Source organism: Heptranchias perlo, chromosome 1 (genome assembly GCF_035084215.1).
Source record: "Heptranchias perlo isolate sHepPer1 chromosome 1, sHepPer1.hap1, whole genome shotgun sequence".
In the NCBI taxonomy this organism is placed as follows: Eukaryota; Metazoa; Chordata; class Chondrichthyes; order Hexanchiformes; family Hexanchidae; genus Heptranchias; species Heptranchias perlo.
Window position 1 is genome coordinate 5,407,838 of NC_090325.1, and position 14,161 is coordinate 5,421,998.

Consider the following 14,161-nt stretch of genomic DNA (forward strand, 5'->3'; position numbering starts at 1 on the left):
AGAACTAGGGGCCATAAATATAAGATAGTCATTAATAAATCCAAGAGGGAATTCAGGAGAAACTTCTTTACCCAGAGAGTGGTGAGAATGTGGAACTCGTTACCACAAGGAGTAGTTGAGGCAAATAGCGTAGATACATTTAAGGGGAAGCTGGATAAACACACGAGGGAGAAAGGAACAGAAGGATATGCTGATAGAGTGAGATGAAGTAAGGAGGGAGGAGGCTCGTGCGGAGCATAAATGCTGGCATAGACCAGTTGGGCCGAATGGCCTGTTTCTGTGTTGTGATGTAACTCGATGTAATCCTTTCCGCCTCTCTGCCGCTCTCTCCTCCTTTAAAACGCTCCTTAAAACCTACTTCTTTGACCAAGATTTTGGTCACCTGTCCTAACATTTGTCAAATTTTTGTCGGACTGCTCTCCTGTGAAGCGCCTTGGGTCGTTTTTACTGTGTTAAAGGCGCTATATAAATGCAAGTTGCTGTTGTTGTTGGCTGGGTCTCCCTGCTTCGTTTCACCTCAGTACCCCGGAGCTCGGCACAGGGAGAGATCAGTTCCAGTTTGCTGTCCAGTGCCGGCAAGTGCAGGTGTGCAGGCAGCAGCTGACCCACGATCGGTCTAACACATGACCACGGTGGGAGAGCCCCGTCCACCCTCCGCCTACCCCTGGAGTGACAACCTACTGGTTCAAGAGGCCCCCTGTGGAATCATCTTACAGGATAAGTCGAGGGAGAGGCCGGGTCGGGGGGGGGGTGGGGGGTTAAATTTGGAAAGGAGGGAGGAATCTTTCTCCATTTTCTTCGGGCTGCTTTATTTGCTGAGGCCTGTTAACCCCACCTGCCCTAAAGTGCTACAGAGGAGGAAACGACGATTAGAGAGAGCTGGAGAGATATCCGGGAATCTAAAAGACTTGCATTTATATGGCGACTTTCACAACCCCAGGACGCCCCAAAGTGCCTGACCGCCAATGAAGTATATTTTGAAGTGTAGTCACTGTTGTAATGTAGGAAACGTGGCAGCCGATTTACACACAGCAAGGTCCCACAAACAGCAATGTGATAATCACCAGATAATCTGTTTATTTTAGTGGTGTTGGTTGAGGGATAAATATTGGCCAGGTCACCGGGGAGAACTCCCCTGCTCTTCTTTGAAATAGTGCCGTGGGATCTCTTATATCCACCCAAGAGGGCAGACGGGGCCTCGATTTAACGAAAGACGGCCCCTCTGACAATGCAGCTCTCCCTCAGTACTGCGCTGGGAGTGACCGCCTGGATTAGGGGCTCAAAGAACGCTGGAGTTGGGGACGTGAACCCACGACCCTCTGACAAGGCTGGCACGGCCTGGCTCGTCGGCCTCTCTCTGCGGAGGGACCCGAGTCCATGCCAACCGAGTGCAGGAGCACTGTCTGCTTGACTGACTGCAAGATCAGACCATTTCTCGCAAGTTCCGCTCCCCCTGCACCCCACCCCGACCAACCGCCCCCCCCCTCTCGCCCTTCAGTAGCTTGGTATGTGTGAGCTCAGTGAGTGCTGAAACGAGTAGGTGTGAAAAAAGAGAGATCGCTGGGGAAAGAATGGAGTGACACCGTGGTTTATCACAAGGCTGGCACAGCAGAGGAGGCGCTGGCTTCAGACATGCTCTTAGTTTCACACTCTTTGTTTTCAAGCATAGAATCAAAGAATCATAGAATTACACAGCACAGGAGGAGGCGGAACCCTGTGGACCCTCATTTTTTGAAGATATCCTTGTGGACCAGGAGGAGCAGGGCCTCCCACCGCATTCACGATGGCCTCCTGAACCACCCCCCCTCCTCCACTCCCCCCAACCCTCATCTCAGTTTTGAAAGAGCAGCCCCTTATTCTAAGATTATGCCCCCTCGTTCTAGTTTCACCCATCCTTGGGAACATCCTTACCGCATCCACCCGATCAAGCCCCTTCACAATCTTATATGTTTCAATAAGATCGCCTCTCATTCTTCTGAACTCCAATGAGTAGAGTCCCAATCCACTCAACCTCTCCTCATATGTCCGCCCCCTCATCCCCGGGATTAACCGAGTGAACCTTCTTTGTACTGCCTCGAGAGCAAGTATGTCTTTTCTTAAGTATGGAGACCAAAACTGTATGCAGTATTCCAGGTGCGGTCTCACCAATACCTTATATAACTGCAGCAAAAACAACATCGACGAGGATGGGATGTTGGTTGAGGGATAATTATTGGCCAGGACACCGGGGAGAACTCCCCCTGCTCTTCTTCAATATAGTGCCGTGGGATCTTTTACATCCACCTGAGAGGACAGACAGTTTAATGTCTCATCCGAAAGATGGTACCCCCGACAGTGCAGCACTCCCTCAGTACTACACTGGGAGTGTCAGCCTGCACGTTGCGCTCAAGTGCCTGAAGTGGGACTTGAACCCTCGACCTTCTGACTCAGAGATGGACGAGGTTAACGGCCATCAATGGCAAGAGGAGGAACCCTGTAAGAGAAATGAGAAAATGCTATTGTCACAAACCAAGGACCATCCCCGGGAGATGGCAATCAGAGGATCCTACCGGGGACGGCAGTAATCATAAAGAGCTGTACTGGGTGATGACCACCATTTTGTTTGGCTGCCCGTGTGGCTGCTGGACGCAGATGTTGAGCATGTTTTAAAATGGAGGGTTAGGATGCAGCCAACGTGTCGAATTTAAAATTCTCATCCTTGTTTTCAAATCCCTCCATGGCCTCGCCCCTCCCTACCTCTGTAACCTCCTCCAGCCCTACCAGAACTCAGCCCTCCTCCAATTCTGGCCTCTTCCGCATCAACTACTTCCTTCGCCCCACCATTGGCGGCCGTGCCTTCAGCTGCCTAGGCCCTGAGCTCCGGAATTCCCTCCCTAAACCTCTCCACCTCTCTCTCCTCCTGTAATACACTGCTCAAAACCTACCTCTTTGACCAAGTCTTTGGCCACCTGTCCTAATATCTCTTTATGTGGCTCGGTGTCAGATTTTATCCGATTACGCTCCTGTGAAGCGTTTTGGGAATGCGAGTTGTTGTTGGTGAAGGACTGTGCAGCGTAGGATATTCGAGCAATGTTATCATGGTCTATGAGTGCACGGTTTCTTTTTGTTTTCTGGATGTGGGCAAGACCACATCGTTGCCGTGACAACTGAGTGGCTTGAAGGGCCACTTCAAAGGGCTTTAAGAGTCAACCACATAGTGCGACATTGGAGTCACATGTAGGCCAGACTGGAACCTTAAAGTATATTGGTGAACCAGTTGGGTTTTTCTGATAGCAGTTCGCAAATGTTATTTAATTAAGTTTCATACTTTGCCGAGGTGGGAATTTGAACTCGCAAGAGGCTGGATTACTAGATCAGCACCATAGCCAATACACTTAAAGTAGACAAGTCACCCGGTCCGGATGGGATGCATACTCGGTTGCTGAGGGAAGTAAGGATGGAAATTGCAGAGGTACTGGCCACAATCTTCCAAACATCCTTAGATACTGGGGTGGTGCCAGAGGACTGGAGAATTGCAAATGTTACATCCTTGTTCAAAAAAGGGTGTAAGGATAAACCCAGCAACTACAGGCCAGTCAGTTTAACCTGGGGGGTGGGGAAACTTTTAGAAACGAAAATCTGGGACAAAATTAATAGTCACTTGGACAAGTGTAGATTGATAAGGGAAAGTCAGCCATTTGTTAAAGGCAAATCGTGTTTAACTAAATTGATAGAGTTTTTTGATGATGTAACAGAGAGGGTAGATGAGGGCAATGCAGTTGATGTGGTGTATATGGATTTTCAAAAGGTGTTTGATAAAGTGCCACATAATAGATTTGTCAGCAAAATTGAAGCCCATGAAATAAAATGGGCAGTGGCAGCATCGATATGAAACTGGCTAAGTGACAGGAAACAGAGAGTAGTGGTGAACGGTTATTTTTTGGACTGGAGGGAGGTGTACAGTGGTGTTCCCCAGGGGTCAGTGCTGGGACCACTGCTTTTCTTGATATATATTAATGACTTGGACTTGGGTGTACAGGGCAGAATTTCAAAATTTGCAGATGACACAAAACTTGGAAGTGTAGTGAACAGTGAGGAGGACAGTGATAGACTTCAAGAGGATATAGACAGGCTGGTGGCATGGGCGGACACGTGGCAGATGAAATTTAAAGCAGAAAAATACGAAGTGATATATTTCAGTAGAAAAGGCAATATAAACTAAAGGGCACAACTCTAAAAGGCGTACAGGAACAGAGAGATCTGGAGGTATATGTGCACAAATCATTGAAGATGGCAGGGCAGGTTGAGAAAGTGGTTAAAAAAACATACGGGATCCTGGGCTTTATAAATAGAGGCATAGAGTACAAAAGTACGGAAGTTATGATGAATCTTTTTAAAATACTGGTTGGGCCACAACTGGAGTATTGTGTTCAATTCTGGGCACCGCACTAAGGTTGAGAGGAGATTTGATGGAAGTGTTCAAAATCATGAAGGGTTTAGATGAAGTAAATAAAGAGAAACTATTCCCATTGGTGGAAGGGCCGAGAACCAGAGGACATAGATTTAAGGTGATCGGCAAAAGAACCAAAGGTGACATGAGGAAAAACTTTTTTACACAGCGAGTGGTTAGGATCTGGAATGCGCTGCCCGAGGGGGTGGTGGAGGCAGATTCAATCATGGCCTTCAAAAGGGAACTGGATAAGTATTTGAAGGGAAAAAATTTGCAGGGCTACGGGGATAGGGCCTTGTACTCTCTGGGAGAGGCGGGAGCAGACTGTCCGTCTTACAGAAACAGTCGGTAGGGATCGGGGAAAAAAAACAAGGGGTGACGTCACTGGACAGCAGATGGTGATTGGCTGGTAAGTTTCACAGCTTTTTTTCCCTCTGAGTTAGGGTATGGGTAAAATTAAATTAAAAGCTGGGAGTGTAAAACTGCCAATCGTTTAGTAAATTTAATAACAAATTAGTTTATTAACTAGACTAATAAAACTATAAATAAACAGGGGATGGAGCTGATTGGCTGGTCGCTGATGAGCGTTTCTTTTTCTGGTGTGTGTTTTTTTTTAAGGCTTAATTTATTTTTGTTAAGTTTAGTAAACAGTCTAATAAATCGAGGCATGGCAGGGCAGCTCACACCCGTCGAATGCACGACCTGTGCCATGTGGGAACTCCAGGAAGCTTCCCGTGTCCTGGACGGCCACATGTGCAGGAAGTGTCGTCAGCTGGAGGAGCTCGAGCTCCGGGTTTCGGACCTTGAGCAGCAGCTGGTGTCACTGCAGTGCCTCCGCGAGGCTGAGAGTTTCGTGGATAGCACGTTTCAGGAGGTGGTCACCCCGCAGATTAAGAGAGTGCAGGCAGGGAGGGACTGGGTGACCGCCAGACAGACAAGGAGGACCAGGCAGGTAGTGCAGGAGTCCCCTGAGGGCATCTTTTTCTCTAACCGGAATACTGGTGAGGGAGAGGGTTCCTCTGGGGAGCACAGCCAGAGCCAAGACCACAGCACCATGGGTGGCTCAGCTGTACAGAGCAGGGGAGGAGAAAGGTCAGGAGAGCAATAGTGATAGGGGATTCTATAGTTGGGCGTTTCTGCGGCTGCAGACATGATTCCAGGATGGTATGTTGCCTCCCTGGTCCCAGGGTCAAGGATGTTAATTAGCGGCTGCAGAACATTCTGAGGGGTGGGGAGGGTGAACAGCCAGAGGTCGTGGTCCATATCGGTACCAACGACAAAGGTAGAAAGAGGGATAAGATCCCCCAGGCAGATGTTAAGGAGTTAGGAAAGAGATTAAGAAGCAGGACCTCAAAGGTAGTGATCTCCGGATTACTCCCGGTGCCACGCGCTAGCGAGTATAGAAATAGGAGGATAGAGCAGATGAATGTGTGGCTGGAGAGATGTTGCAGGAGGGAGGGCTTTAGATTCCTGGGGCATTGGGACCAGTTCTGGGGGAGGTGGGACCTGTACAGGCTGGGACCAATGTCCTCGCAGGGAGTTTCGCAAGTGCTGTGGGGGGGTTTAAACTAATTTGGCAGAGAGAGTTCAAGAAAGTCTAAGACTGGGTTGCAGTGCATGTGTGTAAACGCACGAAGTGTGGTAAACAGGGTTGGTGAGCTGCAGGCGCAAATAGCCACATGGGAATACGATGTAGTGGTGATAACGGAGACCTGGCTCAAAAAAGGGCAGGATTGGGGACTAAATATTCCTGGATACAAGGTGTTCAGGAAAGATAGGGAAAGAAAGGAGTGTGGAGGTGGGGGTGGCAGTATTGATTAAGGAGAATATTGCAGTACTGGAGAGAGAGGACGTCCTGGAGGGGTCAAGGACAGAATCTACTTGGTTTGAGTTAAGAAATAAAAGAGGTGCCATTACACTACTGGGTGTATTCTATAGGCCACCAACTAGTGGGAAGGAGATAGAGGAGCAAATTTGCAGAGAAATTACAGGGAGGTACAAAAGCTATAGAGTAGTGATAACTGGGGACTTCAACTATCCTAATATAGACTGGAATAGTAATAATAATATAAGGGGCAAAGAGGGGGAGGAATTTTTGAAATGTGTTCAGGATAACTTTCTTGACCAGTACGTTTCCAGCCCAACGAGGAAGGAGGAATTGCTGGACTTGGTTCTGGAGAATGAGGTGGGCCAAGTGGAGCAAGTGTCAGTGGGGGAACATTTAGGGAACAACGATCATAGTATCATAAGGTTTAGAATAGCTATGGAAAAGGACGCGGACCACTCTAAAGTCTGGACCTCTCAACTGGAGGAGGGCCAATTTCAATGGGATGAGAACAGATCTGGCCCGGGTAAATTGGAATCAAAGATTGGCAGGCAAAACTGTAATTGAACAGTGGGTGGCCTTTAAGGAGGAGATGGTTCAGGTACAGTCTGGGAACATTCCCACGAGGGGGAAAGGTAGGGCAACTAAAGCCAGAGCTCCCTGGATGAGAAAAGAGATAGTGAGTAAGATGAAATGGAAAAAAGGGGGCGTATGACAGATGTCAGATTGATAACACAAGTGAGAACCAGGCAGAATATAGAAAGTTCAGAGGGGAAGTGAAAAAGGAAATAAGAGGGGCAAAGAGAGAGTGTGAGAATAGACTGGCATCCAACATAAAAGTGAGTCCAAAAGCCTTCTACAGGCACGTAAACAGTAAACGGGTAGTAAGAGGAGGGGTGGGGCCAATCAGGGACCAAAAAGGAGATCTACTCATGGAGGCAGAGGGGATGGCCGAGGTAATAAATGAGTACTTTGCATCTGTCTTTACCAAGGAAGAAGATGCTGCCAGAGTCTCAGTAAAGGAAGATATAGTTGAGATGGGCTAAAAATTGAGAAAGAAGAGGTACTTGAAAGGCTAGCTGTACTTAAAGTAGATAAGTCACCCGGTCCGGATGGGATGCATCCTAGGTTGCTGAGGGAAGTAAGGGTGGAAATTGCAGAGGTACTGGCCAGAATCTTCCAAACATCCGTAGGTACAGGGGTGGTGCCAGAGGACTGGAGAATTGCAAATGTTACCCTTGCTCAAAAAAGGGTGTAAGGATAAACCCAGCAATTATAGGCCAGTCAGTTTAACCTCAGTGGTGGGGAAACTTTTAAAAATGATAATCCGGGACAGAATTAACAGTCACTTGAACAAGTGTGGATTGATTAAGGAAAGCCAGCACGGATTTGTTAAAGGCAAATCGTGTTTAACTAACCTGATAGAGTTTTTTGATGAGGTAATAGAGAGGGTAGATGAGGGCAATGCAGTTGATGTGATGTATATGGACTTTCAAAAGGCGTTTGATAAAGTGCCGCACGGTAGGCTTATCATCAAGATTGTGGCCCACGGAATAAAGGGGGCAGTAGCAACATGGATACAGAATTGGCTAAGGGACAGGAAACAGAGAGTAGTGGTGAATGGTTGTTTTTCGGACTGGAGGGAGGTGTACAGTGGTGTTCCCCAGGGGTCGGTGCTGGGACCACTGATTTTCTTGATATATATTAATGACTTGGACTTGGGTGTACAGGGCACAATTTCCAAATTTGCAGATGAGGCAAAACTTGGAAGTGTAGTGAACAGTGAGGAGGATAGTGATAGACTTCAAGAGGATATAGACAGGCTGGTGGCATGGGCGGACACATGGCAGATGAAATTTAATGCAGAAAAAAGCAAAGTGATACATTTCAGTCAGAAGAATGAGGAGAGGCAATATAAACTAGAGGGCACAACTCTAAAAGGGGTACAGGAACAGAGAGATCTGGGGGTATATGTGCACAAATCATTGAAGGTGGCAGGGCAGGTTGAGAAAGCAGATAAAAAAGCATATGGGATCCTGGGCTTTATAAATAGAGGCATAGAGTACAAAAGTATGGAAGTCATGATGAACCTTTATAAAACACTGGTTCAGCCACAACTGGAGTATTGTGTCCAGTTCTGGGCACCACACTTTAGGAAAGATGTGAAGGCCTTAGAGAGGGTGCAGAAGAGATTTACTAGAATGATTCCAGGGATGAGGTACTTTAGTTACGTGGATAGACTGGAGAAGCTGGGATTGTTCTCCTTGGAACAGAAATGGTTGAGAGGAGATTTGATCGAGGTGTTCAAAATCATGAAGGGTCTAGACAGAGTGAATAGAGAGAAATTGTTCCCATTGGCAGAAGGGTCAAGAACCAGAGGACATAGATTTAAGGTGATTGACAAAAGAACCAAAGGTGACATGAGGAAAATCTTGTTTACACAGCGAGTGGTTAGGATCTGGAATGCACTGCCCGAGGGGGTGGTGGAGGCAGATTCAATCATGGCCTTCAAAAGGGAACTGGATAAGTATTTGAAAGGAAAAGAATTGGAGGGGTACGGGGAAAGGGCGGGGGAGTGGGACTAGCTGGATTGCTCTTGCAAAGAGCCGGTATGGACTCAATGGGCCGAATTGCCTCCTTCCGTGCTGTAATGATTCTATGATTCTATGGTCCTACTCCCACACCCTATAGCGTGTAAGGTCCGTTGATATTCTCCTGCTGTACCTGCGGTATAACTACTGGTGGCACATTGTTTCAAGAGCAGAGTCATGATCTAAATGTCAGCTGTGTCTCAGTGGGTAGCACTCTCATGCCTCTGAGTCAAAAAGGTCGTAGGATTAAGCCCCACTCCAGAGACTTGAGCTGATAATCCAGGCTGACGCTCCCAGTGCAGTACTGAGGGAGTGCTGCACTGTCGGAGGTGCCGTCTTTCGAATGAGACGTTAAACCAAGGCCCTCTCAGGTGGACGTAAAAGATCCCATGCACTATTTTGAAGAAAAGCAGGTGAGTTCTCCCTGGTGTCCTGGGGCCAATATTTATCCGTCAATACCTAAAAACAGATTATCTGGTCGTTATCACATCGCTGTTTGTGGGATCTTGCTGTGCGCAAATTGGCTGCCGTGTTTCCTACATTGCAACATTGACTACACTTCAAAGGTACTTCATTGGCTGTGAAGTGCTTTGGGGTGACTTGAAGTCACGAAAGGTGCAAGTTCTTTCTAAATACCTCTGGAACATGCTCCCTCGGGAAACAGTGGAAGGAGTTAGTGTTGAATCATTCAGATACAGATTAGATAGATTTCTTTCAGAAAATAAACATTTTGGGATCCAGTCTATGAGTAATCTGAGACATAACATGCGGTGAGTGTAACAGACTCGGGCAGAACAGGTGACTTTGGACCTATGGTTCCCAAAGCTCTCCACCACTGGGGGTTTTCCTCGCCTCATGTCTGGGGTCTCTTGTAGACTCATTGATAGAGATTGATTGCTATGATTAGTCCATTATTGTTGTATCATGTGACTGGCAGGATGGTAGAAGGTGAACCAGACGGGATCTTGGTCTTTTTTCGTCCAGCAATTCCAATTGTTTCCCATCTTTTTATTTGTGCCATGACTTCCCGTTGGCTGTAAACCCCTAACTTCTCCCTGTCTCACAGGAGCTGCCCGGTGACGAGAAGTCCAACTGGTTCAAGGATGTAGAGGGAGATCCCATTGACCCAAGCAACGAGGCAAGTGCCAAAGAGACACCGCAACAGATGAAAGAGGTTACCATGCACCAGGAAAACTCGGGTCATTCTTCCCGGAGTCTGGGAGGATCAGATTCACAAAGCACTGAGCAGGACAGTGATGTGGACGTTGATTGCGACCATTAAGGTGATTTCAACCAACCGTCACCTTAAGAAGAAACAGACCCCAATAAGTAAATACCCACCCAGTTCTGTAGCCGTTGAATGGATTTTAAATGCACTTTATGTCTTACCTTCATTCCTTACCAAATGTCAGTGTTAAGAGAAAGGAATGACCATCTAACCCTGAGTGAACTGAACTACAAGCCAGAGAGGCAACTCAAGACTGGCTCTTGGGTTTTTCCAAGCTCCAAGGAACTGAGGTTTTACCACAGTGAAATGAACAGGGCTGTTGGATTTGGTGCTGTCAATTCGTTGGAGATTAAGGGGGGAGGGGCACTTGTGGATCACGTGGGGGATGCTGGTCTCAACAGAAATTCCAACAGTTCTCCGTCCTTGAAAATATAACACAAACTTCTTCTCTGTACGGGTCCTTTGTGAAGTGAGTTTGGCCAATCTGAGTGCATTTCTCAGTGTGCACCAGGCCCAGAGCACAAGACAGCATTTAATATCGAACCAAATGTACCACTCACACTCATTGTTGTAGTAGGGGGCATTCTTCTGAATATGGAGGGAGCTTTACTCTGTATCCAACCCCTGCTGTACCTGTCCTGGGAGTGTTTGATGGGACAGTGTAGAGGGAGCTTTACTCTGTATCCAACCCGTGCTGTACCTGCCCTGGGAGTGTTTGATGGGACAGTGTAGAGGGAGCTTTACTCTGTATCTAACCCGTGCTGCACCTGCCCTGGGAGTGTTTGATGGGACAGTGTAGAGGGAGCTTTACTCTGTATCCAACCCGTGCTGTACCTGCCCTGGGAGTGTTTGATGGGACAGTGTAGAGGGAGCTTTACTCTGTATCTAACCCGTGCTGTACCTGTCCTGGGAGTGTTTGATGGGACAGTGCAGAGGGAGCTTTACTCTGTATCTAACCCGTGCTGTACCTGTCCTGGGAGTGTTTGATGGGACAGTGTAGAGGGAGCTTTACTCTGTATCCAACCCGTGCTGTACCTGCCCTGGGAGTGTTTGATGGGACAGTGTAGAGGGAGCTTTACTCTGTATCTAACCCGTGCTGCACCTGCCCTGGGAGTGTTTGATGGGACAGTGTAGAGGGAGCTTTACTCTGTATCCAACCCGTGCTGTACCTGCCCTGGGAGTGTTTGATGGGACAGTGTAGAGGGAGCTTTACTCTGTATCTAACCCGTGCTGTACCTGTCCTGGGAGTGTTTGATGGGACAGTGCAGAGGGAGCTTTACTCTGTATCTAACCCGTGCTGTACCTGTCCTGGGAGTGTTTGATGGGACAGTGTAGAGGGAGCTTTGCTCTGTATCTAACCCGTGCTGTACCTGCCCTGGGAGTGTTTGATGGGACAGTGTAGAGGGAGCTTTACTCTGTATCTAACCCGTGCTGTACCTGTCCTGGGAGTGTTTGATGGGACAGCGTAGAGGGAGCTTTACCCTATATCTAACCCGTGCTGTACCTGCCCTGGGAGTGTTTGATGGGACAGTGTAGAGGGAGCTTTACTCTGTATCTAACCCGTGCTGTACCTGTCCTGGGAGTGTTTGATGGGACAGCGTAGAGGGAGCTTTACCCTGTATCTAACCCGTGCTGTACCTGCCCTGGGAGTGTTTGATGGGACAGTGTAGAGGGAGCTTTACTCTGTATCTAACCCGTGCTGTACCTGTCCTGGGAGTGTTTGATGGGACAGCGTAGAGGGAGCTTTACTCTGTATCTAACCCGTGCTGTACCTGCCCTGGGAGTGTTTGATTGGACAGCGTAGAGGGAGCTTTACTCTGTATCTAACCCGTGCTGTACCTGCCCTGGGAGTGTTTGATGGGACAGCGTAGAGGGAGCTTTACTCTGTATCTAACCTGTGTTGATAGAGTAAATAAAGAGAAAATGTTTCCACTGGCAGGAGGATCCGTAACCAGAGGACACAGATTTAATATCATTGGCAAAAGAACCAGAGGCGACATGAGGAAACATTTTTTACACAGCGAGTTGTGATGATCTGGAATTCGCTGCCTGAAAGGGCGGTGGAAGCAGACTCAATAATAACTTTCAAAAGGGAATTAGATAAATACTTCATGTGAAGAAATCTGCAGGACTACAGGGGTAAGAGCAGGGGAGTGGGACTAATTGGATACCTCTTTCAAAGAGCCGGCACAGGCACGATGGGCCGAATGGCCTCCTTCCGTGCTGTACGATTCTGTGAACTCTGGAATCATCCATTCTGGTTGCCAGACAATCTTCTGTTCAAACCTCCCACCCTTCCCCGCCCTGCGGTCAGCACGGAAGGACGGGCAGTTAGAAATTAGCAGGTTACGTTCTCCTCAGAACTTTCCAACCATTTCCCATCTTAATCGGCGGATGGATGAGGCTTCGTGAATTTACATCCAAAGGCCCTCGAAACCGGGGCCTGTGCGGAGAAGCCTGCCAGGTGGAAGCAGGCTTAGCAGCTGGTCTGCAGACGGAAGAGTCCCCTTCGAGGGTCAGCGGAATAAAATCTCCTCTGTTGGGGCCACGAGGAGCAGGAGTGGTCAAGCAAGCTGTCGGATTGTCCTGAAAACCCATACCGGTTCACCACTCTCTCGTAGGGAAGGAAACCTGCCGCCCTTACCCGGTCTGGGCCTATAGGTGACTCCGGTCCCCACCCCAACATGGTTGACTCTCAACTGCCCTCTGAAATGGTCTCACAAGACACTCGGTTGCACCAAACCGTTACCAGTGGCTCAAGAAGAAGGCGGCCCACCAACATCTTCTCAGGGCAACTAGGGAATGGGCAATAAATGCCGGCCATGCCAGCGACGTTCACGTCCCGAGGATGAATGCAAGTCAGGATGTCCCCTTACCTCGGACTCCCTCCCCACCACCACCGCCACCCCGAGACCCTCTTCTCGCCACATTCCCTGCGAGATGGTGGGGTGCCCGATCTCTGCCTGTCGCCAGCCACTCTGTGGCCTCTTCATGCCCATTCTGGGGGGGGGCGGAATTGGACCGTTGGCATTTAAATGAGGACCGGGAGTTAAAATACCCCCTGGGCTTGAAACTCAGGCCAACGAGTGCCTTTCGCGCTGACTCCTCTCACCCTTCTCCCCGCTCCCACCCGCCCCTCCCAACCCCCCCCCCACCCCCCCTAAGCCCGCCCGAATCCTTCATCTTCTATACATGTTGTAAATATTCTCACAGAAGCTCAATGAGACCCACTCCACCCAAGCTTTCAGCCTTAGATCAGGTCGGTACCTGTTTCCTGAGGACACGCAGCCGCCGACTCTGATCGAAATCAGGGGCAGCACACGTGCCTGGGGGGAGGGGGAGGTGGAGGTGGGCAAGGCCTGTCCATCGGCAGCAAACTCTCGGGACACCAGCCCCAACCGTCAAACGGTGGTCCCCTCTTTTCTATTTTTGTACTTGTGTTTTTTAACTTTTTGTGTGTATTTTGAATAAATGGATTTATGATTTGCCGATAGCTTTGCTCTCATTCCCATTTTTTGCCATTTTCTTGGGTTAATTCTTCCACGCACAAGTCAAACTTTGTTTTCAGGGGCAAAGTTTTCCTTGCTGGGGTACGGGTTTGACTGGAATTAGTCGTCCTGTGATACCTCACCCAAGTGACCATTCTTCACGCGTCAGCAGGTCACTCGACTATGTGAAGCATCACAGTCAAACCTGATCCCAACTTCAAACATAAAGCTCAGACATCCACAGATGCACACACACGTATATGTACACACACGTGACACACACATATACGTGTTCACACACACTGACATGCACACACACACAGGCGCACACGAGCATGCACACACATAACCACATTCGCACCTATATATGTGTGTTCTCGTTTGTGTGTGCACCTATATGTGTGTACGTGTGTATATATATGTGTGTGTATCCACGTATTTGTGTGCATATGTGTGTATGTATATATGTGTGCATGCGTGTATATGTGTGTGTATGCAGCTATACATATGGGTGCACATATGTATGTGTGTATGCACATGCGTGCATGTGTGTCTATGTGTGTATGTATGTGTGTATACTCACACACACACATTTTCCTG

General features: G+C 48.4%; 1 protein-coding gene across 2 annotated transcripts in view; it reads left to right on the plus strand.

The window, feature by feature from the left end:
* The window catches only part of LOC137312893 (hematopoietically-expressed homeobox protein hhex-like), a 70,991-nt gene extending 57,425 nt beyond the window's left edge, over positions 1-13,566 (plus strand). The window contains exons 4-5 of one of the 2 annotated variants that reach the window (XM_067979338.1): positions 9,912-10,174; positions 12,013-13,566. In XM_067979338.1, coding sequence (XP_067835439.1) covers positions 9,912-10,127 — 216 coding nt within the window. In that variant the 3' untranslated portion in view covers positions 10,128-10,174; positions 12,013-13,566. Of the gene's footprint in view, positions 1-9,911 lie in introns of both variants that reach the window. The other variant, XM_067979300.1, reaches the window with a different exon arrangement.
* The last annotated feature ends 595 nt before the right edge of the window (positions 13,567-14,161 follow it).